The sequence below is a fragment of the Trachemys scripta genome, chromosome 3 (assembly GCF_013100865.1).
Source record: "Trachemys scripta elegans isolate TJP31775 chromosome 3, CAS_Tse_1.0, whole genome shotgun sequence".
Taxonomy (NCBI): Eukaryota; Metazoa; Chordata; order Testudines; family Emydidae; genus Trachemys; species Trachemys scripta.
In genome coordinates, this window is record NC_048300.1 from 54,024,012 (window position 1) to 54,045,816 (window position 21,805).

The following is a 21,805-nucleotide window of genomic DNA, read 5'->3' on the forward strand; positions in this document are numbered from 1 at the left end:
CCCAGTCCTCCAGCTTTTTGGAGATCGATATAATAGGAGGCTCATAGGAGAGAAAGCACAACATTTTTAGTTAACTGCACAAGCACTCAGTTCCATCTGAGTCTGCTGAGGGCTCTGGAAACCTCTAATCCATACTGAACACAGGTATTAGCATAGTCACTCCCACAATAGCATTACATCACCACCTTTAGGGCTTGTCTACTCTGTTCCTAAATAATTCCATGTGCAGACAGATTTTCACCGGAGAGATAAGAGCTGTTGCTTATTATTCCAAACTAAGATGCTCACCTGCCCATTTTACTAAGCATATGCTTCAGTGCAGCTGGCTTAGCTCCCTGGGATATTACCATGTTAAGCCACTATGATAGCTGGAAGGAGAGGCCTCAGCTTTCTTTCTGGCAATGAAGCAAATGAACATAACACATTTCTGGTGTAAGACTGTCAGTATTTGAAGGATCAGATCCACAGAAGCATTGTGTGAAAATTCTGATAAACATTCTGCTTATAAACCATTAGTCCCTGAGATCATATTTTCTGAGGTTCTCTTTCCCCGCTTTTTGTTTTTCCCCCATTATCTCTATAATCTTCTGATCTATCTATCTAAAATGTTTTATGCTGCTTCCCATAGCTGTAGTATCTGAGCACCTTCCATGCAAAGTCAATAGCAAAGTCCCCAGCAGACTTTGTAGTGTCTCTGGCACTTCTCCCTTTCCAGGGTCAAAACTGCTTGAGACAGGGATTTTTTGGGAGGTGGGGAAATTGGGAGGAGGTTGGGAATAGAAGGGGATGTTTATATTATGAGCATCACATATGGTGGAAAGGCTTTCTCAAAGAGGATGGCTTTGCAATGTTTCCTGAAGATGGTCAGACTCTGGATTAAGAAAGTCATCAAGAAAACTGGATACTTTATTCTTAAGGACCAGGTCCAAACTTCCATTGACTTCAGTGGGTTTGGAACAGGCCTTAAGCCTAGAAAAGATAGGTGGATAGAGCACTGGAGCTCAAGAGACCTGGATTCACTTCCAGATTTTGTCATAGACTTCCTGTGTGAGCATGGGCAAGTCAATTAATCTATCCTGTGCCTCAGTTCCCCATCTGAAAATTGGGAAAATACCTCCCTATCTCATAGGGGTGGTTTGAGGATAAATTCTGTTAATTGTGAGGTGAAAAAAGCCGTATTTGTAGATAGCTCTTCTGCACTATATATCTTGATCCCTTCTATGTCAAATCCCAAACAGCTGCTGTGATAATAAATAATTGAATCTCACAGCTTTACAAATGTTAATGAATTTAGCCTCACCGCAGTAGTAGTATTATCCTCCCTTCCCCCCCCCCCCCCCCCCCCCAGGAAACTCCACCAGTAATAGCAAGAGTGGAATGGCTGGCATAAACCACCTAGTGGTGTTTTGACCATCCTGTCTAGACCAGCTCTGGTTTAGATGGCAGAGTGCTTAAAATACCAGCAGCCAGTCTAAGCTAACACTTCCTCTGTTGCTACCACCAGTGCAGCTGCATATGTTGTAATGAATTGGTGGGAATGTTGAAAAGTAATGCCACTGCAGACACAGCTAGAAGGGTGAATTGGCTTGCCCACAGTCATGGCTACAGATATTTCAACAAAATGTTTTAAATCTTTCATTTTTAATGACAGTAGAATCTTACTAATGGAATTTACTGGATTTTATGAATTAGCATATAAGTAAAGATCCCAATAGAGAAACCAAGGACACGTGCATCAAATGCAGTTTGTCCATTTAGTTTTGATTATATATAATGCTTTAGAGTACATTAGCAAATGTTGCATATATAATTTGCAAAACTAATGAGGTCTTAATAATATAAGGCCTCACAACAGTGCTGGCTCTGGTGGTGAAACTGCAGAGAAATGGGGAGGTATTGCAATTTCATCGGTGTGAATTATGAAGTGTGAAGATTCTACTGTACAAATCTATGCACATAGGGCCAAATCCCCATCTGGTGAAAATAATTACTGTGGAGCTATGCTGATTTCTGCCTGAGGGTCTGGCAAATAATGTATACAGCAGAATTCTGGTTATATCAATCTCAGTTATCTCAAACTCTCTGTTATCTGAAACTGAGCCATGATTGCTTGTGTATTAATTACAGTGAAAATTCCCCAATTATCCAAAATCTCAGTTATCCAGAATTATTCAGTCTTCTCATTCAGGCCCCAATAACTGAGTATTGTATATTCTTATTTAGTAAACTACAGTTCAATAGCAGAGGGGTAAATTGCAATGGTCTAATTATTAATGGATCACACATTATTCATGGTCCAGTGGACAGTGCACTAAACTTGGATTCTATTCCTCATTCTACTATTTACTTGCAGTGTGTCTTTGAACAAATTACTTTGGGTACATCTATACTTACCTCCGGGTCTGGCGGTAAGCAATCGATCTTCTGGGATCGATCCCGGAAGTGCTCGCCGTCGATGCCAGTACTCCTGCTCCGCGAGAGGAGTACGCGGAGTCGACGGGGGAGCCTGCCTGCCGCGTGTGGACCCCCGGTAAGTTCGAACTAAGATAGTTCGACTTCAGCTACGTGAATAATGTAGCTGAAGTTGCGTATCTTAGTTCGAAGTGGGGGGTTAGTGTGGACCAGCCCTCTGCCTCCCTGTGACTCAGTAAAAGAGAGGTAATATTCCTCATTGTGAGGCTGGGGACTACAGAAGAAAATCACTGCATAAGTGCTAAGTATTGTTATGATGTGCTAGATTATGAGGTGCCTTGTGAATGACTATCCTTTCTCCCTTAAAAACAGATTCCACAGATTCTCCTCTTGGTCCCAGTCCAAAGAGGAGAAAGTAAAAGGAAGAACAGTGAGACTGTCATATATTCAAAGTGTATTTTACATGTTTCCTTATTTTAGATCAGTGGTTGTTCACCACATGTGGTGCCAGTGGACCGCAGGGACCCACTCAGATCCAGTGCAACGACGCCTATAGGAACTCCAATCTCAGTGTTATAGTGGGGGCTGAAGGAATTCTTCAAGGTGTGCAGATCTGGAGAGTGCCAGCAACCAATACTTACAGGTGAGAGATTCTGTCAGTTTCTTGACATGTCACTGACAAGATTGAAATTTCTCCCTCATCTCCAAATATGTCCTGAGCACATCAAATGACTGTTCTCAGAATATTAGAACTTGGCCAAATGTGGATGGATTTTCATGGGAACAGCAAAAGGCACATCTCTGACCCAAGGGCTACTATCCTGCCAAATTTCAAGTTTGTGATCCAAAGAATGGAGACACAAAAGTGCTTCAAATAAGTGGTTGGAGAAAAAATAATGGCAAAATTGTCTGTTTTCCCTACTTCATTCTGAGTAATAGCTGAACTGTTATGCTGAAACTTAAAAACAGCCTGAGGCAGAGACCAAGCATGGGAAATTTCAGCTCAAATTATTACAGTCTGGCAATGTTATAAGCAAGTGGCAACAGGGGCTTTATATGGGAAGTGATGAGCAACCTTAGCTATATGCATCACTATCAGTCCTACCTCTAATTTAACAGAATCATTGAGATGTGCACATACCAAAATTGAATAAACTCTCCAGGGCAGGAAACATATGTATTTTTTTTTGATCTGTGAAGTGTCTATCCACCTCTGAGCCCTGTAAAAACAATGATAATAAAAAAGAAAATGAGAGAGCAAGATTGACAGCTCAAGCAGTTGCACATACATGTGCTCTAACCACATAGGCAAACTCCGCCATTGCCAGCTAAATGACATTAATTTCACACTGATTTCTGCAGCACTTGCTGAATTAACGGAACTGCTCCATTAGTTCATTGAGTAGAGCAGACCTATAAACCCCGGATTAGGTCTGACATCCCATCCACTTGAGAGCAATAATGTGTGTGCAGAGGTCAGCAGCCCAAAACTACTCTCCACCAAACCCAAATTGGTGCTCAATAACCCAAAGCACATACACATCCCACTAATTTCAGTGGAATGATGGGCAGCACAACAGGTACATCAGTACACTAACGGGTCAAATTTGGCCCTGAATTTTTTGATTGCTATAAACAAAATTTTATGAAATGTACAATTTAAGAAATTTTTCCACACTTTTTTAACAAATAATAATTCCCCTACAGTGTGTGCAATGGCAGGTTTGTGCTAGTGGATGAGACCCCAAAAGTGGCGTTGAATAGAAACAAAAGTGAAACTGACTTATCTAAGTTTCCTTCTTTCATTGCCAGAGCTGAAAGAAGTGCAAACTGGTAAATAAACATATACATAGTGTAGGGCCAGAAAGATTTTTTTTTTTTCATTTTAATAATCTACGCTGTAGCTTATAACATAAAGACAATTTTTTTTAAACTTAAATGACTTACTACCAGATACTTTTAATAACTGTGTCCCTTTCTTTTTCTTCTGTGAATTTTTATTGATGTGGATATTTGCTACCCTGAACTAATTGTGCTTGTTAGTGTGACCTTTCCAGGCTTATGCAACAGGCAATTCTGCGACAGAAGTGATAAAATTAGCAGTTTAAATTTAACAGGCCTGTTTAATTGGCTACACTCTAACACTCTAGTCAACAAATAGATAGTCAGACATGGTTCAAAATAATTTAATCAGGCTACTACTGGAAAAAAATAGTTGTTGTTCCTTGATAAAAGAGCACAGTCAAAATTGAGCCTACTGTAACTAAACAATAACTATCGATTTCTTTTTAAACAGAACTCTCCATTCAAATCAATTATTCTGCAGTGGATTTTTAAGCAGAACTCCCCTCTGAAGATAATGGTAGAGTTCTGCTTAACACTCATTGACACATTCTGATCTTCTATTATTTTTAAACTTTTTTGTTTTTATTGAAAAGGATTTATGGTATTGGGGATGCATCTCAATCCTCAATATCAGGACACCAACAAAATAACAGACAGCAGCCTTGTGAAATTGACTAGGCCAGGCACAAAATCTGCTTGCGCACCTATTACCATGAGGATTGATGATAATGAAAAAAAAAACTAATGATGTTTTACTCACCCATCAAAAAAAAATGACTTGCCCGGGGTGTGTGGGTGAGTAGAATTTTTCAACGCTGGCATACAGTGAATATGCATATAAAATATAACCCCAAAGAGGTGAAGCAATAAATTAAACACATAAAACTGACATTTCTTTAATACCACACAGCCCAGGGAAGATCCAAAATTCTGCAGCAACTACAGGCTGATTTTGCCGCATAGTACAGATTGCAAGTAGCGCTAAAATTACAACTCATCAGTGTAGATACCTGTCTTCTTCCATGTCTGTAAAACCCCAGCACACTTTTAGGGTGTGTGTAAGTAATTAATGGCTAACAAACTAACTTGGTTCCTGATCTACAACTGGAGTCAGATGCTGTTCCGCACCCCTTAAAGATGCAGCACAGAACTCGCAGCCAATTGGAATGTGTGTGTGTGTGGGAGGGGGCGCTATGGTGGGTTCAAACCATCTTTGTGCCCTTCTGATCTTGGACTTCTGCAGGAGCTGGAGCGGCCCTCAGCATAACCTAGATGGCCCTGGGGACATGTCAAGTTACGACAACTTCCCAGGGCTGCCCAGAATAGCACTGCATGCCGCATCCCTGCCCCTGATATATCCCTCCCGCTCCTAACCCCCAGCATCCCCGCTGTTCAAGGAGGGTCTGTAGAAGTTAGCCTTACAGCTGTCTGCACACGGCCTGCACCAAGAGAGAAAAGACCCTCTGCTGGATATGGGGCTTTTACAGCCACTTTCTGTCACTCCGGGCCTTTCGTCCAGTGTGAAGGAGCAGGAGCAGGGAGGAGGCCCTCAGTCCTGATATTGATCTATCTAATACAATCCGCTGGGCACTTTGGACACAAGTTAAAATGTATTTTTGTGACATTCTGTTCTCAAGACACCCAGATCTAAACCATTGCGTTTCCTCTCAGCACCAGCGAGAGTGAACTTTGCTAAAGTCAGCTCCCTGCCACATCAGTCTGTCTGCTTCACCAGTCAATTCCTCAATACTCTGCCAGTCTAAACCTTGATTTGTAGGTAACAGTCACCGAACTCCAGTTCCTGTATTCCCCAAAGATGTCTCCCTGACGTGTCCACTCACTCGCTTACAGAAATTACTAAGTTCGCTGCCTACAAAGAGACAATGTATACACCTGTCTGTTAAGCTAGATGAAAACTCGAACTCAGTTCATTATAGCAACACTAAGGTAACTTAATAATAAAACAAGAATAAGTTTATTAACAAAGAACAGAGATTTAAATGATATTAAGCAAGAGAAAAAGAGACAGGTTACAAACAAAGCACACTTTCTAGTGACAAACTTAATTTTAGCAAGTTACAAACTTTTCCTAAGCACTTTTCTCACTTACATCAAATTCCCAGCATGTTTAGCCTTTAGACTAGGGGATCCAACTTTCACAGGCTCAGAGGGTGCTGTTCCTTAAGTTCCCTAAATGACAGATAACTAGAATGTCTTTTTGCTCTCCTTATATTGCCCAAAGTCCATTGTCTCTGCCTCAAGAGCCAGGAAGGCGTCCTGGGGAGCAGACTCTATCCCCTGGTGTGCTTACTAGGTTGTCTCCTTCCCCGCTCATTGGCTTGAGAGCTTTGTTTACCTTATATGTAAACATACTTTTGTTGTCCTCTGCCTGTAATCAAGCCGGCCAGATAAGTAAACCCACATTCCTTTGGCTAGGGCAGGTTGGCTGTATGCACTGCCTCCCAAACCACATTTTAAGACCATATTTCCAGCACAGGTATAATTCTTTGTACACAACCTGTACTTGCATCACAAAATGATTTTCAAGGACCAGCATGTCACCAGTTGACATATGATACCTTCCATGACATCTTTTGGATACATATAATGATAAGTGTGTTGGGAGTAGTGAGTGTGTCAGGCCTGATGTGAGTGATGGTATAGTGGGCCCTTTGGCATTGAGGCATTCCCAGGGTCACAATTTACCAGAATAAAAACAGTAGCAAAAGGATAGTTCAGCCCTCGGCAAAACTCCCCTCTGACATGAACAGCAGCCCCCAGCAAAGCCCACCCTCACCAAAGTTCTGAATAAACAGCTAAGCCTTGCAGCCTGCCCTGAAGGTCAACAGACCGGGGCTATTTCAGTTCAAGGCCCTAATGGGCTTTCCATGTGAGCAAGGAGAGCTGGATTTGGCCCCAGTTGGATTTTACACTGCAAAGACCAGCAGCATCAGGCAAAACAAGACATTATGTATTTTATCGTCAGATTTCCTTCTGGAACTTACTGTGAAATCTTCCATCCCTTCATCCTCAGGGCTATGGAGGAAAAAATAAGATCCACTCCCATCCGCCATGCACGTTCACCCATTTTTAGAACCACACCCTAAAAGATCCTTTCAGTCAGGTTCACTGTATTTTCCACTCTGTCATTTTAACTGGCGCCTGGCACTTCCAAGTCCCATGTGGGACAGGAATCCTATGAGAGAGGCTATTCTTGATCATGTAGTGGTCCAGCCTTGACATCCTGATCATTTTCCCTCTCCCCAAATCATCTCCATTACTTTCTCCACGCTGCTGCTTATGTGTGGAATGGCATCTCCATCCCCAGTTTGCTGAGCCACTGTCCTCTCCTTTCATGTAGATCCCCCTAAAGACTCACATCTTCCTCAATGTGCACAAGTCATGATATAATAAAAGCAAAAAGGAAGGAAGGCAGGAAGGAAATGTAAATTATTCCCTCCTCTGGATTTTCTTGCCTGCTGTCTGTCTCTTTTAGGCCTCAATCCTGCAAGCCAACACCCACCCCCTCATGCGCCCATGGACTCTGTATTGGTGCAGGGATCCATACCATAAAGACTAAACATTCGGTTTGTTTAAATAGCAATTGGTTCCTTTGATGAATGGGGAGCAGCCGTGGTGCTGCATCTGCTGCTCACATTCGCCTGCAGCTTGTGAATGAGCCACTAATGGGGTCTCTTGCACGTTCTGACTTTATTGCTTGTATGCAAAATCTATTCAGATGTAGAAAAATATGGCTCCTAATTGCAGCTGATTAGCCCTGCCAGTCTGCCTTGCTTCATGGTGCACCTCATTAGCCATTACAATGTCCTGTTGCAAATCATCTCAGTAATCTCCTGGTCTGTGCAGCATCTGTTCAGGGGACCCTACGCAGTGTCCCTCACTTTCTCTCCTGGCTTGGGTACAGCCTTATTGAGGAATGATTGGTTTGGTTACAAAAAGTGGCACCAACGTAATTATGTCACATTCCAAGGATCTCATCTGCTTTCTGAGGCACTTGGCACACCACAATTGCTTCAGCATCATGCTCGCTTCGTGCTGGCTGCCTCAGAGCAGAATGTCAAAGCCTCATTTTTTCACACTAGTAACTAGCACGTGAAGCTTGGCTGAACGAGCTGCTTAAGGTCCTTTGGGGAAACAGTCCTACTGCAGAGCCAGGGCCATCCTTAGGCATACGCAGAATACACAGCTGCGTAGGACACCATGAAATTTGGGGCACAAAATTGCCCCAATTTTCATGGTGCCCTGTGCAGCTGCGTGCTTCGTATGCGGCAGTGCCGGCGGCCAGCCCCATCCCCCAGCTGACCCTCCTGTGCTTTCCAGGGGGAAGAGAGGGTATTGCGGGATACTCCCTCCACCCCGACCCGCTTCTTCCCACCCCCATTTTCCATCCCTTCTCCCAAGCCCCCTCCCCCAGCGATGGACACAGCCCCGGGGATTAGCTGGGGGGTTGGCGCTGGCAGCATGGGTCAGGCCTACCCCTGCACTAACTGGTGGTGGCGGGAAGCAGAGCAACCCAGGCCAGGCCACTCCACTCCACTGGCTCCCCACTGTGTCTCCCGCCGCCGGTGAGTACAGGGAGGGACCCCTTTCCCCAAGCCCCCTGCCCCGAGCGACACCGCTGTGGCAGGGGGAGCGGAGCAGGCTGGGGCCGGGTCGTTCTGCTTCCTGCTGCCAGCGCCAGGCCCCCTGCTAATCCCCTGGGCCGCTCTGGGCCTGTGGGCCCCCCTCCAAAGCGGCCCCCCACAGCTCCTGCCTCCGCGGCCCTGCAGGCCTTGAGCGCAGCCCAGATCCTCCACGGGGCAGGGGAGGGGGAGAGCAGGTGCTCAGGCTGCGTAGGGCACCATAATTGGTAGGGACGGGGCTGTGCAGAGCAGTCCTGTGCCATGTACGGTACTGTTTCTAGTCCATTTACATGTGGTGCCATGTCAGGCAAAGTTCAGAGCCCAAATTGAAGGAATGGGGATTAAAGGAAAGCCGGTTCTCCTTAAATAAAGTAATTAGATTAGTTTCATTAGAGGACGATACAGCTAGTGGTTAGAGCACGGAATGAGCTCTCTTGGGTTGCATTCCTGACTCTGCTTGAGGATCATCTGTCACTCTGGAAAAGTGACTTACCCTCACTGGGCCAAATTCCACCCTGATGTAAGTGGTTGTAATGCCACTGAAGTCAGTGGAGACTCATCTGCGTACACTGGATTGAAATTTGGCTCTCTGTGTCCCAATCTCCCCACTGCTAAAATGAGTATTGTAATTCATACCTGTCTCACAGTGGGAGTTGCCTGGCTTAGTTCAGTGTTTCTGAAGTACTTTGAGGTCCTTGGATGAATGCTGCTATAGAGGAGCACATTTATTTTTATTATTTTGCATAAAAGAGGGAGGATTTGAGGGATATAATTGTAACGTGACATTTTTGGGTGGGTTGTCTGCAGTGGGGGTTGTATCTGGAACATCTGGTTTTCAAAATGTGAGGCTCTACTGATTGACTTAAAAGCCCAAGGCTGTAGGAGGCTCATCCCTAGAACAGGGTGGGAAATAGGTTTCCTCTCTTGGGAAAATTCAGTATTTTTTCCCATTTTGAATTGGGACAAAAAGCCAAAATCTCAAAAAAAAAATTGCCATCTGATCATCCAAAAAAACCCCAAACCCTGGTTTGAGTCCATCAAAACATTTTGTTTTAATCATTTTGAAACATTTCATTTCAGTTTCAACCCTTTTTTGTTTAAAAAAATATGTTTACATAAATTAATTTTAATTTTGTAATGAAAAGCCTTTTCTTACAGTCCAAAAAGGAACATTTCATTGTGGAAATGCCAGTCAGGCTGTCTTGATGATTTTGAAACATTTTTTGAAAAAATTTTCGAAACAGGAAATTCTTTGACAGCAATCCTTTCCCATGAAAAGCTTCACTTTCAATGAATGGCCAAAAATATCACCCTTTATATGTGGAGCAGACACCACTCAAGGGGGACAGAGCACCACCTTGAGAAGGTGCGTGTTACACACTAAATATAAAGGTCAGGTGACTTTGCCTGCCTTATTTGTCAAAGTACACTTGAACTTGCTCCAGCCAGAGTTTCTCTCTATGCTCCTTCAGTCCCTTCACACAGTCTTGCCACTGTTGGTGCGAGAGAGCCTTCTCCCCTGCAGCCCCTGCCATCTGGAACAGTTTCCTTGTCTGCTTCCTCGAGTCTCCTCCTGTTGAATCTCATATTTATAGACCCTCGTTGTGTTCTCTCTCCCTGTGTTCAACTCTAAAGCTAGCAAGGAGTACACAGTCTAGAGGAGAGGAATCTCTCTACCCAACAAAGTTGTGTTTACAAGCCCTTGCTCGGCATCAGCTGTTCTTACTCTGGAGTAGAAGTGAGAGATGCTTGCACTGCTTTTGCCCTGGCTGTTTTTGTTCTGTAGATAAGCAGAGGACATCAGTCTTCAGAGTTCACAATCCTGCTTTTCCAAGAAGGTTTTGGATCTTGATTTTCTTAGACTGTAAGATCTTTGGAGCAGACTCCATCTTTTTGTTATGTGTTCATATAGTGCCTACCACAATGGAGCCCTGATTCCCTGATTGAGGCTCCTATGTGCTACAGCAGTACAAATAAATAATAATAATTGGCTGATGTTCTTTGCAAGTGTAATCACAGAATCTGCTATTGACAGGGGAAAGGATCAATTCTGTTCCATCTGTAGTTCCTGTGATTCTTCTTAGAAGCTGCTTATCATGTATTTCTTGTACACGGTAGGTTGCAGGGCTGCTACTAGCAGGTCAGGCTTCTGTACCCAATATGGACTGGCCACAGAGCTTTCCTAGGGTTGCCAGGCATCCAGTTTTTGACCGGAGCGCCCGGTCGAAAAGGGACCCTGGCGGCTCCAGTCAGCATCGCTGACCGGGCCATTAAAAGTCTGGTCGGTGGCGCAGTGGGGGCCTGGAGCTAAGGCAGGCTTCCTGCCTGCCCTAGCTCCGTGTGGCTCTTGGAAGCGTCTGCCAGGTCCCTGCAGCCCCTAGACTCATGAGCAGCCAGGGAGGCTCCACGTGCTGCCCCCGCCCCGAGGCCAGCTCTGCAGCTCCCATTAGCCAAGAACTGCGACCAATAGGAGCTGTGGGGGTGGTGCCTGCGGGTACAAGGGCAGCGCATGAAGCCTCCCTGGCCTCCGATGCGTCTAGGGGCGGCAGGAACCTGGCAGCCATTTCCTGAGAGCCGCGGTAAGTACTGCCTGGACCCTGCACCCCGAACCCTCTCCATCACCCGAATTCCCTGCCCCAGCCCAGAGTCCCCTCCCACACCCAAACTCCCTCCTGGAGCCCACACCTCCCAATACCCCAACACCCTGCCCCACCCCCTCCTGTACCCCAAACCCCTCATCCCTCCTGCACCCCAATCCCTCATCCCCATCCCAGAGCCTGCACCCCCAGATGGAATCCTCACCCCTCCACACACCCCAACCCACTGCCCCAGCCCAGAGCCCTCTCCCAAATCCTGAACCCCTTATTTCTGGCCCCGCCTAGAGCCTGCTATCTCAGCCCAGACCTCATACCCCCCCCACCCTGGCCCGGAGCCCTCTCCTGCATCCCAAACCCCTCATCCCCAGCCCCACCCCAGAGCTCTCACCCTCCTCACGCACCCCAAATCCTGCCCCAGCCCAGTGAGAGTGAGGGTGGGGAAGAGTGAGCGACAGAGGGAGGGGGGATGGAGAGAGTGGGCCTCAGAGAAGGGGCGGGGCAGGGGAGAGCCCTCGGTGAAGGGGTGTTTGGTTTTGTGTGATTAGAAAGTTGGCAACCCTAAGCTTTCCTAGAGAGAGAGACCAGATCTGTTCACTATAAGCTCCTTTAATATTCTGCCATGTAAGTCTGAAGTTAGCTTAAATAAGGTATGTTACACACAGTACCACCTAGTGGCTTAACAGTATAATACAGTTTAGCATTCCCTTACATCTCCCCCTTTAAGTTCTACATTCCTTCCATTTACCAAATTTACACTGTCTTTGAAATTCAGAACGGATCAGTCTGTTAAGTGACTCTGAATCACACTGGTTTTCTAATTATGTGACTCTGGCTGTCCATTAGTTGCAATGACTGCCTGTAGTTGGTCTGGAATCCTTGAGTCATCATCTTGTTCTGCATCTGCCATCTATAGAGTTTGCTCTGTTGATTGTTTTTGCTGAAGAACAAATTATAGATGTCAGTGGTGCCTGTTGAACTATTCACTGTTGGTCTCAATCACATATGATTGGGGCACTGAATTCTTTTCTTTATGACAGGTGGAGTTGTTCATCCTTTTTCTAAATCCAATTGATACGAACATGGACACCGAGTTCTAGACCTGGCAGTTCTCTGACTGTGTGTCTGTCATCTGATGTAAAATTGTCACTTTTAAAGTCAATAGTCTTTACTGGACTATTCGGTTTCACTCTCCAGGAAGGCTCTATGTTATCACAAGGGATAGATCCCAGAAACAATGGCTTTTGATTGTAATATGAGTCAATTCCCTGACTGCTTTGATGCAGCAAACAACTGCAAAATGTCCATAATTTTGTGCATTTATCACAGCTTATGCCTTTGGCTGGACATGCATCATCTGTTGAGATATGAATTTTTCCACATCTTGTGCATTTAGGCTGTCAGACTTTGGTGTTTGGCTGGAATTTGTGCCTCTTACCTGGCAGTTCTCTCTTTGCCTCAGCGGTCTTATGGTAAAGCCTTGTAGCACTCATGCTGCATCTGACAGGTTTCAGAGTAGCAGCCATGTTAGTCTGTATCTGCAAAAAGAACAGGAGTACTTGTGGCACCTTAGAGACTAACAAATTTAGTTGCTGCATCTGTTAACTGCTTCTAAGCTAGTTTCTTGTTTTTCAAGTTTGGCAAGTTGCTCTTGGTTTTGCTGTCTCACTGCTCAGACTGCTTTGCTACCGTATCTGGATAGCTGTGCTTAGAGTTAAATCTCTTCAGTTGTAGCTGCTGTGAAAGGTTTTTATCTGTTAATAACCATCCTGTCTCTGAGGGCAGGTCTACAATACGGGGCTAAGTTGACCTAAGTTACGCATTGACGTTGCGTATCTAAGTTGACGTATCTTAGGTCGACTTATTGCAGTGTCTACACCATGCTGGGTCAACTGGAGAAACTCTCCCCTCAACTTGCCTTATGCTTCTCCTTCCAGTGAAGTACCAGAGTCGAGGAGAGAGCGATCGGCGGTCGATTTAGTGGGTCTTCACTAGACCCGCTAAATCGACCCCCAGTGGATCAATCGCCACCCATCGATCCCCTGGTAAGCCCTGACATTTTCATGTTTTGCAGTTCCAAACTTGCAGTTTTCAGCCAATGCGTGCAGAGTTCTTATGAAACATTCAACGCTTTCCCCTGGTCCTTGAATTCTCTGGTGAAAGCATGTTCTTTTATAAACCGCATTTTTCTGGGGTATAAAGTATGCATCAAATATATCCAGAACCTTTCTTAGGCTAGGTCTACACTGGGGGGGCGGGGAGGGGAAGGGTCGACCTAAGATACGCAACTTCAGCTACGTGAATAGTGTAGCTGAAGTTGGCGTATCTTAGGTCGATTTACCTGGCCGTGAGGACGACGGCGAGTCAACTGCTGCCACTCCCCTGTCGACTCTGCTTCCGCCTCTCGCTGCGGTGGAGTTCTGGAGTCGATGGCAGAGTGATCGGGGATCGATTTTATCGCGTCTACACTAGACACAATAAATCGATCCCCGATAGATTGATCACTACCCGCCAATCCGGAGGGTAGTGTAGACATACCCATAGTCTTCTTTGTGACTGTCTTTAGTAAAGTCAAAGAATATAAAGATATGCTCTGCCTGCTTTCCCATAGCATAAATTAAAGAGCATACTTGTAGTGTTCGGTTTGGTAGCAATTCCAAACCTTGCAAAATACTGCTTCAGTCTGTTCATTGTGAAGGTTTCTCAAAGCTGAAATTCTCTGGGGCATTGAAGAGAGGCATGTAGATGAGAGCCTGCAACCTTTGGTGCTTTGTTCCTTCTGGCTGCAACTTTTGTTGCTGCTTCCCTTCTGTTTCTATTCTCTTCTGTCACTAGTTTACTCCTGACACCGTGCCATGCACACCTTGTACACAGTAGGTTTCAGGGCTGCTACTGTCTGCACCAGATATGGTCTAGCCACAGAGCTTTCCTTTCCTAGAAAGACACATGCCAAATGTGTTCACTATAAGCTCTAATGTACTGACATTAGCTTAAATAAGGTATGTTACACATATCACCACCTACTGGCGGAACACTGTAATACGGTTTAGGATTCCATTACACTGTTTTCACCCATGTAATTTGGTTCCAGGCTTTTATCTTCTTTTCTTTTCGTTTCAGCATCTCAGGCTATGGAGCAGCTGGTGGGAAAGGAGGGAAGAATACTATGGTGAGGTCCCATGGTGTGTCCATATTGGGGATTTTTGACCTCCAAAAGGATGATGCCTTATACATCTTGGTGGGCCAGCAAGGAGAAGATGCCTGCCCTAGTGTAAGTGATTGCCAATTCTGTCTCATGTTGAACCTTTTCCAGCACTGGGATCTTTAATATTACAACGGTCTGAATTTGTTTGAGTAGTTCAAACTACAGATACAAGATTTCTGGTAGTGACTTAATATTAATGGCATGTCTATACTACAGTTAAACACCTGCAGCTGGCCCATGTCAGGTTCATGGGGCTCGGGCTATGGGGTCTGAGCCCTGGGTCTCTGCGAGGGGAGAGGGTCTCAGAGCCCAGGGTCCAACCCAAGCTGAACATCCTCATTACAATTGTACAGTCTTGCAGTCTGAGTCCAAGTCAGCTGACCTGGGCCAGCTGCGGGTGTTTCTTTGTTGTGTAGACATACCCAAAAGGGACTGATGTTGCAGTCCTACCATGGAACAGTGGGGGCCCCAGTGGATCTGCGTGCATCTCAGGGAATCTTTGGTTTTAAGTACCAAATCCCTTTCTCATTCTACAGAAGTGACGGGACAACCTCACCCACCCTTTCTCCAACAGACTAATCTGGGGGAAGCTCTGCAAGTTTGGCCTCATGGGGTTTTCCCTTCCTTCCAACCTCAGCCCCATCTTTGATATGGGCCCCTTAAATCCTACATGGATTACCACACAAACCCCATTTGCTCAGGCTTTGTTTGTGCATGGGGGAGGCTGAAGGCATTACTATTAAATTAATCCAACTTCCACTGTTACTAAGAATCATTACAAATTGCTTACAAGATGATCACCTTCCATTACTACTGCTGGAAGCCTGATGGAGGAAAATTAAGTATTATCCTGTGAAATTTCACCACAGCTTTTGATCTGGGCATTTAGTATTCTGCAGGATTGTTGACGGTGGCACTTGTTATGCGGCTGGGGTTCATGAAACCAAAGCATTGCTGCCCCTTACAGACTTTGAGTAGGGAAAGGAAGGGAAGGAAGCTACAGGCAGGAAAGTGGAAGGGTCTGGGGGCCCCATAGCCAAATCTTGCAGAAAATGCTAAAACTGGAATAATGTCCCCAACACACACGCACTCATGTACACACACGGTTAATGTAAGAACCCTTTAGAATCAGATATGTCCTAACTCAGACTTTCATTCAGCATGTATAATCAAGCCATTCCAGTGCAATATAATATATGGAGTCATTAAATTACAGGCCACTGTAAGCTTAGCGAGAATTTATTGAGTGCTAATGTAATTCTTTCATCGAAGCAAAGAGAGTGCATTGACTTGTGGAAGGGACTTTTACTTGATTGGATTGTAATCAGTTATGTCTTTGCAATGAAGGTGTTTTTTTTTTAATCCAATTGTAATTTACTGGTCTCTCTGGATCATTGCACTTTGTCATTTTATTAATCATCCCCTTCCAAACTCTGAATCAAATTCTTGCCTGAAGTGGATTTTTAATTGTGCCTGCGTTACTCTGCAGCAAGTTTTGAGTCCACTGTATGGTAAACAAAACACTTCAGTTCTAAATTGGAAGGATGCATGCATCAAGTTCTTCTCCTGCAATAAAATACTTATGTGACAGAGTAGGAAGATACAGAGGGAGGATTATATTTAGACAAATATTATCTGTAAATATTTCCAATACGGCTCATTACCCCAGTGTTGAGCCCAGTATAAATAACAAGATAGAAATTGAGAGTCAGATATTTAAAGGACAACCAGAAAGTAATATAACTAATGGCTGAGCTGCAACCAATGTAAATCGTCAGAGCTAAATCATGCTCATTGGACACACACACACACAAGTGCTCTGATTGACTTTAGGGAGAAAACAGGTGTGAACCACATGAACATAATTAGTCACTAAATGACTGTTCTTTCTCCTGGGTTAGGGATGGTAATTGTAGTTCTCTGTTGGTCTATTTGAAATGAGTTGGTGTGGATTCAGCTGATTGCCTAGTGAACTAGTGTCCACCACAAAAACTGTCTTGGCATTTGGCACTGATTGGTAATGAAGCTTTATCCTTAGCTGGTCCCTCAAAATCAGGACTGAAACAGGTTGGCAGTAGGGCTCAGTGGCTAGGGCACTGGACTGGGAGTCAGGAGACCAGGGTTCTATTCCTGGCTACCACTGACTTGCTGTGTCACTTGGAGCAAGTCATGTCATTGCCAAGTGCCTCGGTTTTCCCATTTGTAAAATGTAGATAGTAACAATACTTACCTGCCTTTGTAAAGCCCATGGAAATGTATGGGTAAAAAGTGCTAGGTGAAAACCAGGTTGTTGTTACGGGTAGGAAGAAGTGGGAGGGGTTTGCACTGGCTACATCTGCACTATGATGCACGCTAGGGGTGTGATTCCCCTCCTTGTGTACGCATACTGAGCTAGCATGAGTATAAATTGTGTGGGTATGGCAGCAGCAGCAGTGGAAGGGTGACTGAGCTGTGCCCAATATACCCACCGGTTTCTGTCAGGTTTGTGCTCTGCACAGCTCAGCCACGCCTCTGCTGCCGCTATCCATGGTAGCACAGCTACACGGCTATTTATACTTACGCTAGCTCGGTGAGAGCTAGCATGAGTATGTGCATCACTGCTGGAAGTAGGGGGTGCTGTGGCACCCCCCGGCTTGAAGTGGCTTCCATCGTATACAGGATTTACAGTTTGGTTCAATGGCTCTTAGCACCCCCACTATACATATTGTTCCAGCATCCCTGAGTATGTGCGCACGATTAGAGGAATCATACTCCCTAGCACGTAGAGTAGAGTCACCCTTAGGTTATGCCATACCTCTCCTGTGGATAAATATAGTACATCAGTTTCTAGGGATGTCTGTTTGCCTCTTTTGATCAGCACTCATAGGCGCCGACTCTGTGGGAGCTCCGGGGCTAGAGCACCCACAGGGAAAAAAGGGTGGGTGCTGAGCACCCACCGGCAGCCCCCCTATCAGCACCACCCTCCCCCCCCACAGCACCTCCCACCTGCTGGTGGGCGTTGAAGATCAGCGCCTTTCCCTCCCTCTTTGCGCCTCCCACCTACCGCAAACAGCTGTTTTGCGGCGTGCATGAGGCTGTGGGGGGGGAGGAGTGAGGACGTGGCATGTTTGGGGGAGTGGGTGGAACTGAGCAGGAAGGGGTGGGGCCTTGAGAGAAGGGGGTGGAGTGGGGGCAGGGCCTGGGTCAGAGCCGGGGGTCGAGCACTCCCCAGCATTTTGGAAGGTCAATGCCTGTGTCAGCACTGGATTCATTTTTAAAGGATTCAATTTTAAAAAGCCACAAATTCCTCTGGTCAGTAGCAGAGCAAAAGGTGACACTCTTGTAAGAGAGTGTGAGCCTGCTTCTGCTCCCTTTGGAGTCAGAGGCAAAATTCCCTTTGGTTTTGGTGGAAGCACATTTAGACCATTGGTTTGCAAATGCAGGGAGGGGAGGCATATGAGGCCAGACTAGATGACCTCCTGAGGTCCCTTCCAACCCTGATATTCTATGATTTCTTTGTAGCTGATGAACTTACTTTGTGTGTGCAGCAAAATGGAAGCTCCTTGTCTGAACTCAGATTTGCTGTTCTATCTGCAGACTAACCATGTTATACAGAAAGTATGCATTGGAGAGAATAACGTGATTGAAGAGGAGATTCGAGTGAACAGGAGTGTCCATGAATGGGCAGGAGGAGGTGGTGGAGGGGGAGGAGCAACGTATATATTTAAGGTACAGGAACATAGCCATTATATCCTATTACATAAAAATGCTGCACACTAGATAGACTTTTACGTGAATGCCATCCTTTGTTTAGTAAGTGCCCCCTACAATGTACCCTGGAGCACCAAGAACTCTCTGGGTCTGATTCTCACTTAAACTAAGAACCCTTTAAACTGCTCCCACAGAATAAACAAGCCTTAAAGTGAGCTTAAATATAACTTATATTTACAATTTATGGCTGTGGAGGCACAGAGGTCCTGAGCCCTTATTGAGCTGAATGGCCCTGTTCATACCTCTTCAAGCTTTTGCTAAGGCTGTCTGCTCACTCAGGCAGGGTCACTGCATCAGTTTACATTCTGTTCACATTTTTAAGGTTTATCTTGCAACCACAAGGACTAAAAATATAATTTTGTATTGTGACCTGAGATTCTGGAGCATAGTTCTGCCCAATGGGTAAATTCCACGGCAGTTTCTTGAGCTGTGGAAACACAGAATACACAAGGCCCTATAGCCTTTGACTTCTGCTGTGCTATGGCATATGAACAATTGGGATCAGCCTTTATGCTCTGCCGTAGGTGTAGCCTTTCAGCCAAAGACCATTGATCTCCACTGCAGGTCATTTACATTTTATCAAAAGTTGGCTAATCAATCAGCATTCATCCCGACTCCCAGTTTTATGTGTTCTCAATATGCTTCAAATCAATAGACTTGTACCATATCATAGTAACTCTGCACACTCAAGTAGCTCCCAAAGTGATAATCCCCTGCAAAGTGGAGCCACTGTACAGCACTACACAGAGCAGTGTATCTTAGAGCTCTTGTAATTGATATACTACATCATACAGGGTAACATTACATGCTTTACAAGATCCGTGAGCACTGGCGTGCACAATACATATAGCCATCAAAGCTGCTGTTCTCCACTGAACATGGTATGATTAGTAGTATCCATTAATCTTTGGATGCAGGTACATGAATAAGGCAATTGTAATTTGGACTGCTCAGCAGTCCTAGGGACTTGCTTAGTGCAACGTGAAGTAACTAGCGTGTGAGATGAACTTGTATTTGCATGTTGACACAGCGTAAACCCCAGCTTCATTTCTCAATTCACCCTGTTAAGATGGAGAATGGAGAACCAGTCCCCTTGATAATTGCAGCAGGAGGTGGTGGCAGGGCCTACAGGGCCAAAACAGATACTTTTCATCCAGAAAGGCTGGAGAATGATTCATCTGTTCCAGGGCTGAATGGAAATTCAGGAGCTGCAGGTAAGGAACATTTACTCTGTTCAGAAAACCTTTCCCAGACCTGAAGAAGAGCTCTGTGTAAACTCCAAAGCTTGTCTCTCTCACCAACAGAAGTTGGTCCAGTAAAGGATATTACCTCACCCACCTTGTCTCAGCAAATCTTTGAGGGACAGAACATAAGATGCAAAAATGTGAGACTCTCAGAAACCATTGTCACCACAGGGAAGATATCCCTGTAGACATGGAAATCATGTAGTATTTCTACAGCATAGCTTCCCAGGCTAGTGCAGACAGGTTAGCAGTCCCTGCAAAAAGGTCAAGGGCTGAACGAGCCACAGAGGTGGGGACCACCCTCTCGCATCAGGGCAAGTGCATTCTCTATGAGTAGCTTGTGTTTCGGCGGTCTCTGCTTACAGAACCATAAAAACAGAGATGGGCAGGACCTATTGTCATTCAGTCCATCTCCCTACCAAGGCAGGATTGTTCCCTACAGAACATTGTCTAGTTTCGTTCTCGGATTGTACTGTTCTGTGGTTAGTGGACTTCAGTCTTACAGACAATCAGTCTGGCACCTTTCCCAAGCATGAAATTCACTTTAATCTCCGTATTTTTGTTTGTTTTGTTTCCTGAGACTGAAAAGCCTCTTCCATAGCTCTGTAATGTCCAGCACTTTGGATCTTGAACCTTCAATCCTCATGAACCCTGCAAAAATAAACAAAATCACAATTAACAATATTAAGTGTTTACGGATGTGGCAGTTTGTACAATTTCAAACTAACTCAACCCAATCCTTGTCTGAAAGAGAGAAGTATCCCCAATTTACAGATGGGGAATGGAGGCACAGAAATGTTCCAAACTGAATGCTATGTAGTGGGGACTGCATAGAGAGCAGAGGGCTGGAAGTCAGGACTCTTAATTGTCTTCTTGACATCCACTTACTTTGTGGCCTTTGGCAAGTCACTTAACCTCTCTAGGCCTCTGTTTGGCCACCTTTAAAATGGGGATAATGCTTCTCTACATCCAGGGCTGTTGTGAGCTTTAACTAATTACTGTTTGTTAAGTACATTGAGCTCCTCAAATGAAAGGCACCAGTAGTGATAGTAAGAATCACTGTAGTATTTTAGGCTATTAAAGAGTATAAGCACAAACTCTTTGATATCAGAAAATTAGATGTCTCAAGGTAGTAGAAATATTAGTTAGAATTTGGTTTCAAGAAAAATGGTTTGTGTTGGGTGGTCCATTAATTTAAAAGGTAATTAAATATTTGTTTGAAAAACATATTTCAGACCCCAGGCTGGTGACAGAGTAATAGAAAGTTAGTTCCTCCCTCATCCACTCTACTTCCCATAGCTTGAGCTCAGGTTTCTGCGTATAACTTGTCAGTGTGGGGGAAGCCATTCACCCCCACCACTGCACAATCTCAAGTTATTCAGGCTTTGTATGGCAAACTAAAGAGTTGTGGTGGTGAAGGGTTACTCCAACTTCCCCATTCTCACTGTGCTGCACACTCTGGCCACGTGGAACTTAACAGCAACAGCAAGAATATGCTTAAATCCTCCTGCTCCAAAAAGTGCTAGCAACTACAGTCAAGCTAAAGGAGATTCTGTGTTAGCTGTCACTAATATGAGACCAAAGACACACACTTGAGAATATCTGATTTCATCCTGTAGAGGGCAATAGAGCACATACACAGCAGCCGGTCCATTACAGTTAGAGCTAGTCAAAATGTTTCAATCAAAAAAAGTTGGTGAAGAAAAATTGCATTTTTAATTAATTTATTTGCAGAAAAATGTTTCTTTTAACATTTTCTATGGTTTTTTTAGTGAAAAAAATATTTCAGTATTTTTTGAAAACCAATAACCTTTTGAAAAAGTTTTGGGTTTCGTTTTTCATGAAAAAAATGGAAAATTTCCTCCCCCCCCAAAAAAAAAAAATCCTATGTCCTCCTACATCCCCACACACACTCAAATTTTTCATCTCTTTACATTTTTCATGGAAAAATACCATTTTCTGACCAGCTCTCATTACAGTATTACACTTCTTTTATAGATGGATGAAAAGAGGCACAGAGAGTTTGTGGTGGCCACAAGTCATACACAGCCAGTTAGTGGCAGACTGGCAATAGAACCCAGCAGTCCTGACTCCCATCCCATTCTCTAACCA

The 21,805-nt window shown here is 44.7% G+C and overlaps 1 protein-coding gene across 1 annotated transcript in view; it reads left to right on the top strand.

The window, feature by feature from the left end:
* Positions 1 to 21,805, top strand: part of ALK (ALK receptor tyrosine kinase) — a 111,917-nt gene that overhangs the window by 45,417 nt on the left and 44,695 nt on the right. The window contains exons 4-7 of the mRNA XM_034764760.1: positions 2,893 to 3,055; positions 14,615 to 14,765; positions 18,276 to 18,407; positions 19,519 to 19,663. Of these exons, the coding sequence (XP_034620651.1) occupies positions 2,893 to 3,055; positions 14,615 to 14,765; positions 18,276 to 18,407; positions 19,519 to 19,663 (591 nt within the window). The remainder of the gene's footprint in view (positions 1 to 2,892; positions 3,056 to 14,614; positions 14,766 to 18,275; positions 18,408 to 19,518; positions 19,664 to 21,805) is intronic.